General features: G+C 37.7%; 1 protein-coding gene across 4 annotated transcripts in view; it reads right to left on the bottom strand.

Annotated features, from left to right (window-relative positions):
• The window catches only part of ATL1 (atlastin GTPase 1), a 100,158-nt gene that overhangs the window by 1,994 nt on the left and 76,940 nt on the right, over positions 1–21,224 (bottom strand). For 2 of the 4 annotated variants that reach the window (XM_034937522.2, XM_055097568.2), the window contains exons 8-14: positions 17,370–17,462; positions 16,203–16,341; positions 9,977–10,104; positions 8,800–8,856; positions 7,451–7,522; positions 2,230–2,661; positions 673–687 (exon numbers count right to left, since the gene is read on the bottom strand). In XM_034937522.2, coding sequence (XP_034793413.1) covers positions 673–687; positions 2,230–2,661; positions 7,451–7,522; positions 8,800–8,856; positions 9,977–10,104; positions 16,203–16,341; positions 17,370–17,462 — 936 coding nt within the window. The remainder of the gene's footprint in view (positions 1–672; positions 688–2,229; positions 2,662–7,450; positions 7,523–8,799; positions 8,857–9,976; positions 10,105–16,202; positions 16,342–17,369; positions 17,463–21,224) is intronic. The other 2 variants (XM_055097569.2, XM_034937523.2) reach the window with 1 other exon arrangement.

Here is a 21,224-nt window from a genome sequence, read left to right as displayed (position 1 = left end):
GGAAAGAATTATCTCTATAGTTGTTCAAGATCAGCTTTGCTTCCTGAAGATAATGACCTAAATGATTCCAGAGTGGTAATTTTTCTTAGTGTAACAGATGATTCCTTCGTGGATGCCTAGAGTCTTTTCTGAGATATGTAGTGTTGCACATGTGCGGTAGGAGAAATGAACACTAATTTACAGGTCAGGCCTGAGGTCTGCCAAGAAAGAATACATACTGGCCTGGGCCCTGCTTAAAGTGGTATGTATTACTGTCAGTCAAAAGCCAAAGTTGAAAACAACTTCTAAAAGTTGTAGCTACATTTAAATACCCTCCAGTAGTTACATTTCCTCAGGTTTCATAACTGCTTGCTTTACTCTGCAGTAGAGCAGAGTCCACCATTTCAGAGCTTAAGAATTTTGAAATTTTCTACACATTCATGAAACAAATACTGATGATATTCAATTCTTACGGTTTTTGTGTGTGTGTAGATCAAATCATACATGATGTCTAGAAAAAGCTAAATATTTTAAGACCATGTTAAAAATTCACAATTACAAATTTAAATGTTAGAAGTCACCAAAGATTGTTCTAATCTACATAAAGACATCTTTTAATGGCTAGTCAGTTTATAAAATAATATCATAATGTTTACAAATATATAGCTCTGAATTTTAAAAAATTTAACTTACCTCATTTGTACTTCCCTGTGGCAAAGGCAGATTAAAAAGAAAAAAGAAAAGTATATATCCTGCTTTATTAACAGCGTTATAATATTCAACTTTGCTTACAATATTAATTTATGAGCATTTAAGAACAGAACAGATACTTCTGCAGATTTTTCAGTTTAGATTACATATTTTATCAGAATCTTTGAAGAACTCAATTCTGTATTCCTCATAGGTTTTAGCATAACATAGTCTAGGAGGGTTTTGACATTGACCTCAACCCCGCTTAAATCTTTTGTGGTTGAGGGACTATTTCAGAAAGTGGCTCAGAGGATCCAGTTTTTATTTCATTCATTTCCCATTGTGCTACCACTAGTTTATCTCAGCTAGATCCTTCAAAGGCACGTTACAATTATGTTATAAAGTATATATAAGTATTTTTTTTTTTTTTTTTTTTTTTTTGGAGACGGAGCTTCACTCTTGTTGCCCAGGCTGGAGTGCTGTGGTGCCATCTCGGCTCAATGCAACCTCCACCTTCTGGGTTCAAGCGATTCTCCTGCCTCAGCCTCCCGAGTAGCTGGGATTACAGGCATGCGCCACTACGACTGGCTATTTTTGTATTTTTAATAGAGACGGTGTTTCTCCATGTTGGCCAAGCTGGTCTCGAACTCCCGACCTCAGATGATCCGCCCACCTTGGCCTCGGAAAGTGCTGAGATTACAGGCGTGAGCCACCGCACCCGGCCATAAGTATGTTCTTAATGCTGGAAGAATTGTAGCTATTACCTGCTGCCTACTGGTACAGAGACAATCTGAAGTAATCTGATACTGCTTTTGGAAGTTTTTAACTAAAAAAGAATGATATGACAACTTATGATAGTGGTTCAGATAGCTCCTAACAAAGCTAATGCTAATCAAATCATAGGTTGTAAATATGAGATAATGTTAACACAAGTCATAATTAGCTAAATAAAAGCTGTTTTCTCTTACAACTTTTAATAGATATAACATTTTTAGAATAATAAAAAGTAGGCTGGGTGGCTCACGCCTATAATCCCAACGCTTTGGAAGGCTGAGGCGGGCAGATTGCTTGAGGTCAGGAGTTTGAGACCAGCCTGGCCAACATGGTGAAACACCATTTCTACAAAAAATACAAAAAATTAGCTGGGGATGGTGGTATGCACCTGTAGTCCCATCTACTCGAGAGGCTGAGGCACAAGAATTGCTTGAGCCTGGGAGGCGGAGGTTGCAGTGAGCTGAGATCACGCCACTGCACTCCAGCCTAGACGACAGAGCAAGACTGCCCCCCCACCCAAAAAAAGAAAAAAAAAGTATATATACTACTAAACTGATGTATTTTTTTTTAAATGCTGAAATGTTAACTGGAAAATAGTTGTGTAGGACTTCACATTTTACACAGTATTATATAGTTAGTTGCTTCTATCTGGGCAGGTCATAACATTCTTGATGACTGGGGCCCAATTCCTGTTGATGTGTATTTCCAAGATCTAATGCAGTGGCTGGCACATGGATGACATTCAAATGTGTGCTGAATTTAGTTGTGAATTAAAGGTGTTCTTACCTGGTCCCACAGAGCTGCAGCCACCTGGTCTATTACAGCTCCCAGCTCTCGGTATTCTCCAGAGTACCGGATATATGCCCAAGTGCACAGGGTGATAAGGGTCAGTCCCATTATCATATTGCATAGGCTAGCTATGATGTCCAAACCAATGAATCCAGTCACACCAGCAATCACATATGTGATAAAGATGACTACAAACAGTGTGGCTGGGGTACGAGCTGCATGGAAGATATTTTTGCTATCATTGTGCTTGATATATTGGATGTAAAGTTCATCTATTTCACTCTCCAACTGCTGCAGGTAACGCCGGCTAAATTCTTCCCCACCCATCTTCTTCACCCCTCGGAATAGCTTCACAGATTCTTCCTTAAGTTGCAGGTGTTTGGTCTGCAAGTCATTTGGGGCCAGAAATGGTTTGTCACCACCACAAATCTGTATCAGATAGAGAAGTATTTGTTTATGCAATGCAGAGTAAAATTGGCAACTGTATCAAAATTTTTCACTTAGCTAGTTGAGTTTGTTAGAATACGTTAATAATCAGGAGCCTGCATATATGTTTTGTCAGCCCACATCTTTCCACCCCCTATCCACGAGGCATGACTATAAATGGGACTGGCATTTTATAGGTGGCTTAAAATCATTTTAAATTTTTCTCTTTTTGACGTGGAAAATAATATTTATTACTTAATCCAAGTCCTTCAAGATGAAAAGACGTGTGACACAACATGAAGTGCAAACTGAGTTCATTCACAGAATGAATCCAAATCTAAGAAAACTACGTATATCCAAATTCTAGGAAATCTAACTACACTGAAGTCATTTTAACCAATGAAGTTTAATAAACGATCAATGCTATAAAGCTCTCAAAGTAAACTGTGAAATACATTCTTTAGCAGTTTTACTGATTTTTGTTTGAATGGAGCCAATTGAGTATTTTCTTCCAGAAACTAAGTTAGGAGTATATTAAATGTTCTTGAATAACATTTTCAATTTTTTGAAAAGTTACAAGGGTAATCTCAGTTAACCATACCATTCACTTTGGTTACAGGCATGCCTCAGAGATAATACATGTTTGGTTCCAGACCACTGCAATAAGCAAGTCACATGATTTTTTAAATTTCCTAATTCATATAAAAGTTATGTTTACATTATATAGCAGTCTAGTAAAGTGTGCAATAGCATGTCTAAAAACCATGTACATAAGTTAAAAACACTTTATTGCAAAAAAATGCTAAGGATCATCTGAGCCTTCAGCACATCAATCTTTTTGCTGATGGAGGCTCTTGCCTCGATGTCGATGGCTGCTGACTGATTAGGGTGGTGTTGCTGAAGGTTGAGGTGGCTGTGGCAATTTCTTAAAATATGACAACAGTAAAGTTTGCCATATTGATAGACTTCCTTTCATGAAAGATTTCTCTGTAGCCTGGGATGCCGTTCGACAGCATTTTACTCATAGTAGAACTTCTTTAAAAATTGGAGTCAATCCTCTCCAATCCTGCCAATGCTTTATCAACTAACTTTATTTCATATTTTAAAGCCCTGGAAAGGAAAAGAGTAGGGGGAAGGGGATGAAGAGAGGTTGATTAATGGGTACAAATAAAGCAGTTAGAAGAAATAAGACAGTGTTCAATAGCTCAGTAGGGTGACTGTAATTAGCAATAATCTATTGTACATTTCAAAATGGCCAGAAGAGAATAATTCGAATGTTCCTAGCATAAAGAAATATTAAGGTGATAAATATCCCACTTTCCCTGATTTGATCTTTACACATTATACGGATGTATCAATTTATCATATGTACTCCAAAAATATGTACATCTATTATGTACCAATAAAAAATATTCTAAACCCTTTGTTGTCATTTCAACACTGTTCACAGCATCTTCGCTAGGAGTAGATTCCATCTCCAGAAACCACTGTCTTTGCTTATCCATAGGAAACAACTCATCCGTTAAGAGATTACAAAATTGAGTCACATCTTCAGGCTCCACTTTTAAGTTCTCTTGCTGTTTCCACCACACCTGCACTTCCTTCCTCCACTGAAGTCTTGAACCCCCCTCAAAGTCATCCAGAAGGGTTGGTATCAACTTTTTCCACATTCTTGTTGATATTTTTGCCTCCTATAAACCACAGATTCTCTTCATGGCATCCAGAATGGTGAATTTCTCCTGGAAGGTTTTCGATGTACTTTGCCCAGATCCATCAAAAGAATCACTATCTGTGGCAGCTATAGCCTTACAAAATGTATTTCTTATTAACTTTTGAAAGTCAAAATTACTCCTTGATCCTGGGCTGTAGAATGGATATTGGGTTAGCAGGCATGAAAACATTAATTTCCTTAAATACATCTCCATCAGCGCTCTTTGATGAATAAGGTCATTGCCAATGAGCAGTAATATTTTGAAAGGAATCTTTCTTTGTAGGTCTGAACAGTGGGCTTAAAGTATTCAGTAACCCATGCTGTAAACAGCTGTACTGTTACATAGGCTTTGTTCTTCCATTAATAGCGCACAAACGAGTAGGTATAGCATGATTTTTCTTTTCTTTTTTTTTTTTTTGAGATGGGTCTCGCTCTGTCGCCCAGGCTGGTGGTGTGATCTCGACTCACTGCAGACTCCACCTCCTGGGTTCACGCCATTCTCCTGCCTCAGCCTCCTGAGTACCTGGGACTACAGGTGCCCGCCACTGCGCCCGGCTAATTTTTTGTATTTTTAGTAGAGACGGGGTTTTACCGTGGTCTCTATCTGACCTCGTGATCCACCCACCTCAGCCTCCCAAGGTGCTGGGCCTCCCAAAGTGCAGGTGTGAGCCATCGTGCCCGGCCTAGCATGATTCTTAAGTGCCTAGAATTTGGGGAATGGTAAATGAACACTGGGTTCGACTTAAAGTCACCAGCTACAAGAAAGTCAGCCTGTTCTTCCAAGCTTTGAAGCCAGGCATTGACCTCTCCTCTCTAGCTGGGAAAGTCCTGGATGGCATCTTCCAATAGAAGACTATTTCATCCATATTGAAAATCTCTGTTTACCGTGGCCACCTTCATCACTGATCTCAGGTAGATCTTCTGGATAACTTGCTGTAGCTTCTACATCAAGATTTGCTGCTTCACCTTGCACTTTATGTTACGGAGATGGCTTCTTAAACCTCATGAACCAAAAACCTCTGCTAGCTTCCAACTTTTCTTCTGCATCTTTACCAACTCTTCAGCATTCATAGAATTGAACAGAGTTAGGGCCTTGCTCTGGATTAGGCTTTGGCTTAAGGGCATGTTGTGGCTGTTTTGATTTTCTATCCAAACTAAAGCTTTCTCTGTGTCAGCAAAAAAGCTGTTTCACTTTTTTATAATCTGTGTGTTCACTGGAGTAACACTTTTTTTTCTTTTTTTTTTTTCAGACAGAGTCTCACTCAGTCGCCCAGGCTGGAGTGCAGTGCAGTGCAGTGCAGTGGTGCGATCTTGGCTCATTGCAACCTCTGCCTCCTGGGTTCAAGCGATTCTCCTGCCTCGGCCTCCCGAGTAACTGGGACTATGGGCATGTGCCACCATGCCTGGCTGATTTTTGTATTTTTAGTAGAGACAGGGTTTCACCATGTTGGCCAGCCTGGTCTCAAACTCCTGACCTCAAGTGATCCACCTGCCTCAGCCTCCCAAAGTGCTGGGATTACAGGTGTGAGCCACTGGGCCCAGCCTGGAGTAGCATTTTTAATTTCCTTTAAGAACTCTTCCTTTGCATCCAACAGCCTGGCTAACTATTTGGTGCAAAGGCCTAGCTTTTGGCCTATGTCAGCTTTTCATATGCCTTCCTCACTAAGCTTAGTCATTTCTAGCTTTTGATTTAAAGTGAGAGATGTGTCTCTTTGAACTTCAACACTTAAAGGCCATTGTAGGGTTATTAATTGGCCTATTTTCAATATTGTTGTGCCTCAGATAAAAGAAAGGACTGCAGAGAGGGAGGGGTGGCGGAACTGCTGGTTGATGGAGCAGTCAGAAAACACATTTATCGATTAAGTTCACCATCTTATAACAGCACAGTTAATGGCACTCCGAAACAATTACAATAGTAACATCAGCAATCACTGATCACAGGTTGCCATAACAGATATAATAATAATGAAAAAGTTTGAAAAATTGTGAGAATTACCAAAACGTGACACAGACATGAAGTGAGCACTTGCTGTTGGAGAAAGGGCGTCAATAGACCTGCTTCACATAGGGTTGCCACCAAACTTCAATTTGTAAAAAGTGCAAGAAAGTGAGGCTCAATAAAATGAGGTATGTATGCCTGCATTTGAGATTTAACTATATCGAGAATTCTTTCATTCTGATTGTCCTTATAAACAATGCCACTCCATATACTACATTTTCCTTCATTCTAAGACTTCAATTTGAATGCAATTTTAATTTCATAACATTTTGTTTTTTGAGACAGATTCTTGCTCTGTTGCCCAGGCTGGAGTGCAGTGGCACAATCTCAGCTCACTGCAACCTCCACTTCCCTGGTTCAAGCAATTACCCTGCTTCAGCCTCCCAAGTAGCTGGGATTACAGGTGCGTGCCATCAGGCCTGGCTAATTTTTTTTTGTTATTTTTAGTAGAGATAGGGTTTCACCATGTTGGCCAGACTGGTCTCGAACTCCTGACCTCAGGCAATCCACCTGCCTCGGCCTCCCAAAGTGCTGGGATTACAGGCATGAGCCACCGCACCCAGCCTAATTTCATAACATTTTCAAGAGAAAATAATATCTATCACAGTAGTACATATACACAATAATTATTAGATCCATCCTAATTTGGAGTGTTAAAATGAGGAAATGTAATAAATAGAAATATTGGCCCTTAGGGTTTTTTTTTTTCCTAAAAGTTTTCATCTTTAAGAGAAATACCAAAATTGTGGAATATAAGGAGGTGTAGTGGCGAGGGTACCACACGCTATTTTGGCTACTAGATTTTATAAATAGTGGAAAGACCTGGCACTCCCCCCAAATATGTGAATAGGGATATATTACAGAGAGAGGCAATTCATTTAAAATGCCTTCAAAATTGTGCACACAATGTTTTTAAAAATATTTCAGGAATATAATAAATAGACATGTGATACAGGCTGAGGAAAAAGTCAAAGCCACCTCATTGCATGTGTGTACAGTGTAACATGGAAGAAAAAAGAGAATGAGTTGCATGAAGAATACTGGTTTTGTTTAAGACAGAATTTAAAATATTTAACTCTTACCTCTTCCATTTTTTTGTTGTATGTATCCTTGGCAGTTGCCACGGCTGCTAAATTGTTAGCTTCTGCTGTGGCCTTTGGACAAAGTACAAAATATGATGTAAAATGCAGTTCATATTGATTAAACTTCCACAGGCAGTTCACATTTCAGAGTATCATGTGCAAGAAATGTGCAAGAAACCAAAGTCCTCAAAATAATTTAAAACTGTTACAATATTTCTACTACACTTTAAAAAGTAGTAAAAAAGTTTCAAAAATGCATAAACAGATTTTTACTCAATACACTATACTTCTAAAATGAATTTTCATTTGGAAGAGTTTTCCTCTCAAAAAATATTTTTTAGCCTGCCATTAAATGCTGGGAAGAAAAAAATCATAAACCCAAACTCATGGGGAATAATACATAGTACATTTTATAAATACTAAAATACACACATATATCTAAGGACTGCTGCTGATAGAAGAGTGTATCACTGATAACAAAAAGGAACTATTAAGAACTTACATTTTAAAAATATGTAAGGAAACTAGTTTCTCCCCTTTTAAAATTTATTTATTTATTTATTTATTATTATTTTTTTTTTTTGAGACTGAGTCTTGCTCTGTTGCCCAGGCTGGAGTGCAGTGGCGCGATCTCAGCTCACTGCAACCTCCATCTCCTGGGTTCAAGCAATTCTCCTGCCTCAGCCTCCCAAGTAGCTGGGACTACAGGCTTGCGCCACCACGCCCAGCTAATTTTTGTATTTTTAGTAGAGACAGGGTTTCACCATGCTGGCTAGGCTGGTCTCGATCGCTTGACCTCGTGATCTGCCCGCCTCGGCCTCCCAAAGTGCTGGGATTACAGGCATGAGCCACCACGCCCGGCCAAAATTTATTGACTTATTTTTTAGATATGAGGTCTCACTATGTTGCCCAGGCTGGACTCAAACTCCTGGGCTCAAGTGATCCTCCTGCCTCAGCCTCCTGAGTAGCTGGTCCTACAGGCACATGCCACCGTGCCTGGCTCATTTTAAAAAAATGTTTGTGGAGACCAGTTTTTTAAAACTTGCACCTGCTTTTCTACTGTGTGTTACATGTGTGAATCTAAATCATAATAGAAGACTGTTGTAAACAAATTTAGTGCAAAGAGAATGAAAACCCTTTGGTATAAAGTGTTTGTGTCTCAACACAAGTGAGGCTGCAATATGTTTATGTGAAACATGTTTAGATGAACACATAAATAGGTAAAGTTATTAGGCAAATAATCTTCCAATAAATTATTCTGTCTAATATTGTTATTTGGTTATTTCTGACAGCCAGAAATCTTAGCCTTAGTCACGTGTCTTAAAACATGCCTCCTCATTAATAAATACCTGTAACATGGATTTGGGATGTGGTAATTCTTCACCTTGATAGATCTTTATATAAGCCTAAAAAAAAAGAAAAAGATTCATGTTCAAGCAATTCCATTCAATATTTCCTCTAATTCTATGAAATTGCATTCTAAGTTCTTGACATTTCAAAAAATATTTTCAGGAACTTATAACTATTTTATCTTTCTCATACTTAAATTCCCTTTTTTCTTAGTTCATGTTGTTTCCCTTTCCTGAAATGCCTTTTTCAAACATCTCTGTCTGCCAATCTGGCCCTTCTTAAAGGCTCAACTCAATGCCACTCCCTTTAAAATGTTCTTAGACCCCTCTGCCGGGAGTAACCGCCCTTTTCAGTTACCTGTAGGAATCTGTACCCTGCTGATGTCATAAGCTTTATGGAACAGACCCTTGTGAAGGTCCTGAATCTCCTACCAAATTGTAAGCACCTCCACAGTGTTACACGCAGTAAAAATTCATATTTTAGATCAATAATATGACATTTATTGCTGACAATCATGAAGGTAAACAGATCACACAGAACCTATATGATAGCATATTAAATGACAAAACATGAATTTTTAAAATTGATATTTTAATCCTTGGAGCATCAGTCCACAAGTGGGTTGGTAACTGAAATTCTCCAGGATATATACGGGTTGGTAAAAAGTATTCAGTGCTGGTAAAAAGTATTCAGTGCTATCTAAGGAAGGTAAACAGGTAAATGCAAATTTAAAATAATTCCACTTCATATTGGCTCTTGGTGCAGAGAGTAAGAAATGGGGAAGTATTTTCTTCGGTAGGAAGGTATCCCCTTGGGGAAAATCTTCAGAATTATGAAGGTAAAATTCAGAATAGACCATGGACCCTGGGAAACACCCCATCCCCCCAAAAGACTTTTCCAACTCTTACATTCATATTTCAAAATATAGTTCCCTCAAGATAAAAGGGGACAATAATGTTACCTATATGTAGTTTCCTCAAAAGAATAATTTCAGAAAGTAAGCTTTCTGAAAGGTTTTGAAAAAGCTTTTTCGAAAGGATTTTTAAAATCCTTTTTATAGATTCCTCGTACCTTTGCTCCTGTATTATCGGGTCTATAATTTTTGTTTATAGAAATTACGATCCAATATATGTCAAATCTAAGTACCCACAAATGCTCTAGAAATGAGAGTGATACCTTGAAGTACTCCACCAGACCCCGGCAGGTGATTTTATTCCCATTGATCTCTTTAATATCTAGGCTCTCGGGACTAAGTAGCCAAGGAATCAGTATTTTCAAGTTTTTGATGAATTCATCATCTATTTCTACAAGTAAAAGCAAATCCATTATTATTTTTGGAATCCTTCCCAGTCCTCCATGCCACAGAATAAAACATCCTTTGATCTCCCCCATTTCCTCCCCAGTGATAACGCCATCACTCACTTCCCCATCACTTAAGCGACTCCTGAAACCTGCTCTTCTCAGTGAATGATTCTCCTTGCCCAAATTTCCACTCCCATTTCATATGTATCTTGTCTTCCACCTATAAGTTAGCTTTCTTGATATTATAAGTTAGCTTGCTTGATTTTACATGTATGTTTTGTATGTAGCCCATTCATATAACCAGTTCAAGTTTTGTTTTTGCTTTTTTGTTTGTTTGTTTGTTTTGAAATGGAGTCTTGCTCTGTCGCCCAGGCTGGAGTGCAGTGGTGCAATCTCAGCTCACTGCAACCTCTGCCTCCTCGGTTCAAGCAATTCTCCTGCCTCAGCCTCCTGAGTAGCTGGGACTACAGGCACACACCACTATGCCCAGCTAATTTTTGTATTTTTAGTAGAGGAGGGGTTTCACCATGTTGGCCAGGATGGTCTTGATCTCTTGACCTCATGATCCTCCCGCCTCGGCCTCCCAAGGTGCTGGGATTACAGGCATGAGCCACTGCGCCCAGCCATAACCAGTTCATGTTTTAAGTCTTGTTTGTGGTTTTATATATATAGGCTCATAAATGGGGAAGAGACCAGATTTTTACTGGCTTATTATAATGCATTCCCTCCAGAAAATGTATCCAAAAATTGCTCCGTGCATAGCGTGCCCACCTTCTAAGAACTGTACAAAACTGGGTAAGCTGTGGTAACTGCACTGCAGAGTTCAAAAAGATAGTGACAATGATGCTACCTCTAGTGGTGGAACTCAGCAACACAAAATAAAATAGCAAGAAAAGGCCACTTAAGCAGATGAGAGGTAGTATGAGTATGTAGCTGTCATGTTTGATATAATTGATTACACATAACCCAAGCTGTAGCAGTAGATTAAAGCTTAACATTACAGACTTAGCAAAGTAATATAGAAAACAGATCACGAGAGAAGTCTTCTGAACACAGGGATAATTTCTTAAATTGTTATTTCAAATATATGGAAAAACTGGGGCCGGGTGCAGTGGCTCCCGCCTGTAATCCCGGCACTTTGGGAGGCCGAGGCAGGTGGATCATTTGAGGTCAGGAGTCTGAGACCAGCCTGGCCAACGTGGTGAAATCCTGTCTGTATTAAGATATAAAAATTAGCTGTACACGGCTGGGTGCAGTGGCTTACGCCTGTAATCCCAGCACTTTGGGAGGCTGAGGCGGGTGGATCATGAGGTCAGGAGATCGACACCATCCTGGCTAACACGGTGAAACCCCACCTCTACTAAAAATAAAAATAAAAAAAATTAGCCAGGCGTGGATGGCATATGCCTGTAGTGCCAGCTACTCTGGAGGCTGAGGCAGGGGAATCGCTTGAACCCGGGAGGCAGAGGTTGCAGTGAGCCGAGATCACGCCACTGCACTCCAGCTTGGGCGACAGAGGGAGACTCCGTCTCAAAAAAAAAAAAAAAAAAAATTAGCTGTACATTGTGGCACATGCCTGTAGTCCCAGCTACTCGGAAGGCTGAGGCAGGAGAATCGCTTGAACCCGGGAGGCGGAGGTTGCAGTGAGCCAAGATTGTGCCACTGCACTCCAGCCTGTGCGACAGAGCAAGACCCTGTCTCAAAAAAAGAAAAAAAAAATATATATATATATACACACACATATACATTATATATATATGGAAAAATACACATACTATGTAAAAAAGCAAGATCTGTCCAGTGACTTGCTTGATTTCTAAGTAAATTCAGTAACTGCCTGTAATTTTTAAAAATCTAAATTTTAGCAGAGTTAGAGTTTTCAGGCTTTGGGGTTGGTGATTTTGAAGGCCTTAAAGATTCAAAATTTAAGACTGTGTTTTCATTTTCCTCTTTATTATAGCCCCAGTTATAACATTGGGGCTACATTGAAATACTATTTTATGTTAGAATTTGTTTTCTTTACTTCTTTTATAACACACACAAGCATGATGCTGGCTATCTTTCCAAGTTATTTTGTTTCATGTTTTGTGCCACTTTGAAATTCTAGTGACCATGATTTACAGGTACTTGCAGTGGAGTTTATTCACTTATTTTGCTGTTTGCATTGTACCAATTTTCACTGATAATTTTGCTTTGTACTATATATAGATTTATTATTGTGGTTTGCTTTTTAGTTACTAGTATTCACTGGACTACAATACTGATATTTGTATTTATGTTACCACGTTCCTGTTTTGTGTTTTATTGCCTGCCATGTATCTGTATTCAATGACACTAATAGGTTTCTTTTTTGCTATATGATTTTACGTTTTTTCATCTTTAGCAGAATATTACTATACATCTAGAATGTATGAATTCTTCAGTTTCTGAATAAAACAAAGTTTTCTTCTTATAAAACCACTTTAAAATCACTTTCAGAACTTGTATATAAATTTCTGCCCCCAAACATTCCTTATACAATTGGAATGGAATAAGATACGACTGTGTGTTAATGCACCAGCAAGTGTGGTAATTAATTATCATTACAGTAACCAGCATCTAACCACACATTTGGATTAAAAATGTGTCTGAAGATGGCAGTAGCCCTCTTTGTTCTCACTGGAACCAATGCTAGGTATTCCAATTTTGGATTCAGAAAATAAGAACAATATATTCATAACATACGTAGGTGGTGAGCTCTTGCTAATGTTAGTTGAACACAGTAAAGACATGAACCAGAAAATCTGCAAACCAGTTCAAATCGATTTGCCGAGGGGCATTAATAAGCTTTGGCCTTGCAAGTGGTCAATTAATATATATGAATAGCTGATTCAGAATTATGTTCAGTAATTTTCTTCAGTAATTTTTTCCACAAGGGCAAAATCTTCCAAGGACTTTAGGGGCTTGGTCAATGTGGTGGTTACCTGACACAATAATTGAGAATACGATGTATGCTTTATAAGAACTCCACAGGGCAGATGCACTAGTATAGTATTGCTGTATAAATTAACAAAGGAAGATATTTTCTCAGGATTTCCTGATTCTGATAAGTGATTGGAAGCACGCATTTCACTATGCATTCTCAAGTCTTAACTGCAGCTGCTAAGGAAGCAGCTCCACATCTTATAATGTGGCTACCTGCTCATTCTACATATGGTACTATAACGCAGAGCAACCTCAAAAGAAAAAAAAAAGGATAACTCCTTGTTATTTAAAAAATTGTATTTGCTATGCTAGGGTAGGTATTCAGTAAGCACCCAGTAAAAGCTGGTTGAATGAAGCATAAATGAATGTAATTCAGTGCCTTTAATCTTTTTCATTTCCTTTTGGGAAGTTCTTAAATTAACAGTAGTTAAACTTAATCATATTATTTATCAGTTTTTAATAACACTAGAAATAGGTAAGACAATAATAATTGCAATACTTTGAGGGACCATGAACAAATAGTTATTATAACAATGATTACTATTGATAATGAGCTAGAAAGTTATTTCTGTGTGTGAAAGAGTATATGAGAAACTATTATCAAAGAACAACTTTTGTATAATTGTTTATTCAGAGACTTTTCTTCACCAGAGGCAACCACTGAGATGCCAGCCCTCTGGAGAACATCACAGTCAGCTGACAAGACATCCTGGATAGAAATCACACCAAATTGTAAGATTCAGGGTGGGACAGAAAAATAATGTAAATAGCAGACTTTCAAAACTGCCCAAAGAAACACGGAGGCAAAGTACGATATTTCTGCACACAAGAGGGCTTTAGCAGCAGTCCTGTAAGACATAAAAGTCTCATTAAAATGGAACTTTTATGGAAATTGAAGCTGCCTTTCACTACTCTTTTTCCTAGGCAAGGCACTTTGGTAAACTCATAACTTATAGTTAACTGTAAACCAATTGTGTAGGTCAATATATGCATAGAAGTGAATAAAATTTGATGGAGAACAGATGTCTTAAAAAGTGGAATTCTGGCCAAGTATGGTGGCTCATGCCTGTAATTTATCACTTGAGGCCAGGAGTTCAAGACCAGCCTGGGCAGCATAGTGAAACCCCCATCTCTGCAAAATAAATAAATAAATAAATAAATAAATAAATAAATAAATAAATAAATAACCGGCCATGGTGGCACACTCCTGTAGTCCTGTTTGGGAGGCTGAAGCAGGAGGATTGTGTGAGCTCAATAGTTCAAGGCTGCAGTGAGCTATGATCACACCGCTGCACTCCAGCCTGAGAGACAGAGCAAGACCCCATTTCTAAAAAAATAATAATTGCCTGGGTGCAGTGGCTCACACCTGTAATCCCAGCACTTTGGGAGGTCAAGATAGGAGGATTGATTGAACCCAGAAGTTTGAGACCAAGCCCTGGAAGCATAGCAAGACCTCATCTCTTCAAAGAATTTTAAAAATAAATTAGCTGCACATGGTGGTGTGTGCCTTTAGTCCTAGCTACTTGGGAGGCTAAGGCAAAAGGATGGCTGGAGCCCAGGAGTTCAAGGTTGCAGTGAGCTAGGATCGCACCACTGCACTCCAGCCTGGGCCACAGAGTGAGACCCTGTATCTAAAAATAAAAAATAAAAATAATAAGTAGGATTCTGCATTTGCATGATTTGTCTTAAACTCTCTCCGTGAGCTCTTTCATTGCAAAATGTATCAGTTAATCTAAGAGCTGTAGCTGTATACTGCAGTAATGGAACAAGCCACAGTAATTTTTAGTTCCAATAAAGGGCTGTTGTTGAAGGCGCACCCCTCCTCTGCCTGTTTATGTCTCCCAACTCCAGAGAAGAAAGAGAAGCTTTCTCTTTATGTAAGAAGGCTTTCTTTATGTAATTTATTCAAAACACATTAAAGCCATTAGGTAATTGCACAATACTGAGATCTGTGCATCCACTAGTGGGTTGGAATTCATAAGTGTGACAGTGAAATTATAGGAGCCTGTCATCCATATGTACCATATGCTTACTGCTATCTAGTCTGTGGTATGAAAGTAAGATAAAATGTATATAACCACCGTGCTGATTAATGATCGAGAAATTTGGTATTGTATTTATGGTACTAACTGCCAAAGTTAAATATAAGGTATCTGAGAGTAAATGTCATGGGTGCAGGGACAAAAATAATTCATTTGCTTTTCAAATCTGCCAGTTTTGTAAAACTGAATACAAGTTATATTGTCCTTTCTTTAAAGTAATTTTAAATCCCTCTGACAACAATTGTGCTGAAAAGCTTGTAATGCCACTGTCTCAATCCTGGCACGATGCACAAAGGCCACAGTAAATTAAACAAATATCTGAATTCAGTGGCATATTCAACACTACGCTTTCAAGTTAAAAAGTCATGTCTTTGAACAATGTCGTACTAACTACAAAGCATATGTCTACAGACCTGGTGGATATCTTTTGGGAAAGATTAACTTCCATTTCCTCAGACTCCTACCTCCCCTCCTGCTCTTGTTTGTTTGTTTGTTTAACAAGTCAAGCTGCTTTGGAATCATGTAACAATCAGTCTTCTATTAAAGACATAATTACATCCTATAAGTATACACTATTTGAAAAACACTCTAGTGCTTTTCTTTTAAGACACTGGTCCTCTTCTTCTTCCACACAAGATTTCATTTTTAGTGAAGTTTTTAATAATTTATAATTAAATTCTTTAGGAGCAGTTTTAAAGAGCATTTCTTTCAATCTCTAATTACATAACTTAATACAGAATTCCAATACTATAGACATCTGTTTTCCTTTTTCATGTAGATAAGGAAAATTAAGCCTAAAAACATTAAGGAGCACTTCTCAGTGCACAGAGATAAGAAGGTGAGGGTTACTGCCTTCTGGCTGAACTCAGGATCCGGCCTATTTTTGCAGGCAGTGTATACATCCAGCGCCCATAGAATCCCACAGTTCACCAAGGAGGAGCACCAGCCCAGGATGCCCTATTCTCCTGACAATTTCTAATCATCAGCCTCCTATCAGTGGATAAACTAAACTATCAGCCATAAGCCCAACAGATAAAATGACATTTTTATAATCAGACTAAGTGATGCAAACATATTCATTAAAAGACACAAACCTTTCAATTTTCCATCAAAGTTTGGATTGGTAGCTACTTTTAAGCCAGGATGAGGTAGCAGAAAACAGGAAATGTTGGTGAAACAGGAATGGATGTGTTTTCTGACATTCTGTAGTTCTTCATGCTGGTTCCCTGAGACCTGCAGTAAATCATTCTGAAGTTTAAACTACTTTCATCACAAATTATGCAAAGGAATTCTGTGGCATCTTATATTTGCTATGTCTGTTTGGTCCCACAATGATGAAAATGACACGACAGGGCTGCTACTAAAGAAAGAAGAAAGTCTTGGGTGGGTTTGCCCACACAGAGCCGTGTCTAAGTATAGAAAACGCATGGCATAGTTTTAATTAACAAGTGTCTACCCTTATGCTAACTCAAATGGACCTTCCCATTTTTTAATACAAATTAGTGGGGTTTTAATCTGGCTAGTTTCTACAAATTCAAATTTTAATTCAAAGCACTCGTAGGAGCCACAAAGAGAAAGTAGGATATTTCTACTTTCTTTTTAGTAGATATTCAAGACAGCCTCCTATCACCTGGTAAGTGTACATTTAAATTCTAGAATGGAATCTGAATAGTTGGGTGTAAGTAAGCTTTTACTTACAAGCTAAATCACCCTCACCTCCCACTTTATGTAAATACATATTTGATAGTTTTTAATACAGACAAACTTTTATGACTGTAAACCTAATAAGTTCAGAGATCCCAATTTTCAAGGAACATTTTTGTAAATTTTGATCTTTCTCCCTGATTTCCCAGTAGGCACTTTTGGTGATATCTGCTCAGTGTAACAATTTGTACAGTATTGAACTAGCACGACACAGAAAGTGGAAGGTCTTCTAATTTTACATTCTGTGCTCTAAGATTGACTCCAGGGATTTCAAAATTAGATATTTGTTACATTGGCTTTGAAACCTCTATTAAAACCTGAATCTTGATATTTGCAGTCAGTCTTGAAGTGGTTTAATTCTTCAAAGTAAAAGTTTTATCTTTAGGAGTAACTTATTGTTTTATAGATATATACAAAGAATTCTTCACCTGTGTCATTAATATCGATAACAAATGAGATTGCGGCTAGTGGCTACTGAGTATCTATTCACCAAATGATCCAACAAAAATAATTCCAGATTATTAGTGAAATTTCATGCACCTAAATATCTAACAAACCTTGAGGCGTTTTTCCAAGAATTTGGCACCACCATCGGCTCCATATGAAAATTCGTATGGGAAACTCCAGTCTCGAACAAGAAATATCAGACTCTAAAAAATAATAAGAAAGGATTGATATGAGGACTTTAAGGTGCCTCCCTTTGCTTTATATGGAAACCAGTTATAATATCACTGTCATTTGAATATCGTTCTTTCCCACATTGCTGAATTAAAAATCAAACATAAAACCTTTGAAAGTGTCTGGGCAGTCTCTCCCCTATGAGATCATCCTACATATTTCCATTAAATGTGAACAGAAGGCTGTGTACAAAATGCCAGGATGAACGCACCCCACTGAGAGATGACAGAGATGACTCCCAAACTGCCTGAATGGAGCTATGTCACTATAATCAGATTTTGTGTAGAATATGTTCCTAGGAATCTTCCTTTCTGATAGGTATGGCTGAATGCAGGCATAAGATATAAGATCAGCTTTTCTTTTATAAAGAAATTGTTTTAATGTTTTTATAGAAATGATATGTATGTATGCTCATCATAAAAAGTTCAAACTAGTTAGCAAAGTCCAGAGAGAAAATTTAAAAATGCACCCCAAGTCCCATCTCCTGGATTTAACGATAGTTAACATTTGGTGAACATCATCCAGTCATCTCCCTAGGTACATACACAAGTGGAAGAGGGCTAAAAGAAAGAAAAAGGAGAAAAACAGTTTTATAAAAAGTAGAACTGTTTTGTATGTGGCATTTTAAATAAAAAGTGTTAAAATGCACTTGAAATTAACTGACTAAAAGGAAGATGAGATGACATTTCAAATACTGCTGAATTTCAAGTAAATGATTTTTTTACCATTAGAAGTTCTAATAAATTCACTTGAAATTAAGAACAAAGATTTTGGAAAACATTGAGCTGGGAGTCATGTGTTTAACCTTTTATACCTTTGAATGGAATATAGTCCACATACAGAAAACTGCACATTAAGTATATAACTTAATGAATTTTCACAAACTGAACACATTGTGTAACTAGCACCTAGATCAAGAAACAGAGAATGTCCAGCACTCCATAAGCCCCTCCTCCTGCCACCCTCCAGTCATGACCCCTTGCTCAAGGTTAACCACGTGCCTGACTTTTAACAGCATCAGTTCGTTTTGCCTGTTTTTATAATTTGCGTAAGTGGAATAATACATGATACATGATACATTCTTTTGGTCTAGCTTCTGTCACTCAAAATTATATTTGTGAGATTATATTATTGCATAATTGTTCATAATTCATAGTCATTACCGCGCAATTTCCCATTATGTGAATAATGATTAATTCATTCTGTAGATGGGCATTTCAGTGTCTCTAGTTCTTGGCTGGCATGAATAGTGCTGCTATGAACATTCATATGTCTTCTGCTCTTCTTTCTGTGTCTTCTTTCTTTTGCGTTTATAACTAAAGCAGAATTACTGGGTAGAGAGTGTGCACATGTTCAGGACTGGTTGATATTGTCCGTTTTCCAGAGTACCAATTTATAACCTTACCAGCAGTCTTAGAGGGTTCCTGATGCTACACATCCTCACCAATGCTTGATATTCTCTGTCTTTTTAATTTTAAACATTCTGGAGGGTGTGGTTTAGTAGCCTAGCCTATTTTGTTCAATATGCATTTCCCTGATGATTAATGAAATTAAGCACATTGTCATATGTTTGTTGGCCCTTTGTGTTTATTCTTTTTTGTGAAGAGGCTGATCAGGTCTTTTGTCTTTACTTATTGGTTTGGAGTCATGCTTTTTAAATATATGTTTCACCTTTAATTCCCTGCCATAAGAAAATCAGCATTCTCAGATTTCCTCTTACCACTCCTCCCTTCCTTCTATGTTTTACATGTCATAACTTTGAGATAAAACCAAAAGCAGTTTGAGTAAACATGTTTAAAATGTAATAAACATTGAAAGATACTACAAATGCATATGGAAATTACAAGACAATTTATATATGTACTATTGCTATGTGTTCCCATATCATCCTGAACTTCCCCTATTATAACACTAGAATTTGGTGGACTTCTTTCAGTTGTAAGTAATGAAATCCAATTCCAACAAGTTTAAGCAAAAAAGTAGATAATTGGTTCTGTAATTGGAAAGGTCAGCGGTGTAGGTGATTTCAGAAGGATTTGGGACACTTAAGTGACATCAAGGCTCTTTCTCTCTCTGAACAGTCCTCTCTACATGATGGCCAAGATGACCACTGAGATCCAGATTCACATCCTGCTAGCTTAGCAACACCAGTGCAAGTCAGTTTTTCAAGACAGCTATGTCAGGAAATTTCCAGGAATGGGCCCAATTTGATCATATGCCCAGTCCAGAAATAATCACTATGGTCAGAGGGATGGGATGGTCTGAACTGTCACCTGTATGTAAGGGGTGAATGTCATCAGGTTCACCTGAACCAGAGGGAATTGGAAAGAGGAGTTCTATTGCTAGAAGGGGAACTAGATGGAAAAAGAAATAGATAACTCCAAACCATAATGTTATGGTGCATTATTTATAGACTGTAAGCCTTCTAGAGGCAAAAATTGAATCTCTTTCTTGATCATTATAGTATCCTTAACATCTAGTACAGCGCTTGGCACAGAATCAGTGCTTAATACAGATTTGTTGAATAAATCATTTTCTCATTTTTTAATTATCAATTTCACAATGTCAGGGTTTAAAATATTTACACTCTGCTCTGTACTCACAATATTCAAAGTTGTTTGGCTTTAGTGTTATATTTAATTGAATTCACTACATCAAAAATCCTTTCACTGTCAACTTCTCCATACCTGAGCTCTTATTTTGAATAAAATAAAAGTGGGCCAAATTTTGCCATATGGTTTTCCAAGAAGCAGTATTAGGATTGCTGTATTTCCTGAGTACTCACATTCTTGAGCATATCTTCTGTTGCTTTCATAGTTAATTAACAAATTGGCAGGATATAAAAATTCTTAGGGTGATTCTTTCAAAACCTTGTCAATTATCATTCATCTGTCTTTTTCCATGGAATATTGCTATGGAAAACTCTGTGTGGATCCTTTCTTCTTAAAAGTTCAATAACTTTACTAAGTATATTCTCATATTGACTGGAATGTATCAGTTTTCCCTAGGGAAATAGTATGAAGATTCAAGTTTTATTCGAGAAAAGTTTTTTCTATCATCTTTAAATATTTTTCCTCTATTACATTTATTGTTTCCTCATTTGTTTCATTTTCTTCTTAAGGGGCTCTCATTATGCGTATGTGGTAGAGAGGCGGGTGTGAATCCAGGTTTTATGGGGCCTGAAGCTTACATAATCTGTGGGGCAGAGTGGGGCAGAGGAAAACCTCTGTAAGAAAAAGAATGCAGAATTAGGCTTGAAAGTGAATATTTATTTAGAATGAGGAATATAAATTACAAATTCAAAAAACTGGCCAGTATCACGAACAAAAAAAATCCAGAAAAATAACTAACATAACTTTATAACAGTTTTCTTTCCCCCAAAGGTGTTCCAAGTTCATTTCCTACCTTAGACCTAGAACGGGCATTTTTCTAAGAAGCACTGGTTTCTTTTAGTAGAATATGGTACTTCAAGATTATAATGCTCAAAGTGCTGCTGCGTTGGTCAGTGTTTCTAGACCTTTCAGTGGGCAGAGCTAGAATAAAATTGTGTGTGGTGTGTGTGTATGATAAAATACCTCATAAATTCATATTGACATTCCCAATTCAAATTCAGGACTATAGAGTTTCCACTGAATGTCTATATTATATCCATATCTCCTTGTCCAAGAATCTTGAATCAAGAATATTGATTCTTAATGCATCAGGGATGGTTGAATTATGATATCCCATAATTA

This window comes from Pan paniscus, chromosome 15 (assembly GCF_029289425.2).
Source record: "Pan paniscus chromosome 15, NHGRI_mPanPan1-v2.0_pri, whole genome shotgun sequence".
In the NCBI taxonomy this organism is placed as follows: domain Eukaryota; kingdom Metazoa; phylum Chordata; class Mammalia; order Primates; family Hominidae; genus Pan; species Pan paniscus.
Note: the sequence above shows the minus strand (reverse complement) of the source record. Positions and strands in the feature narration are given on the sequence as shown.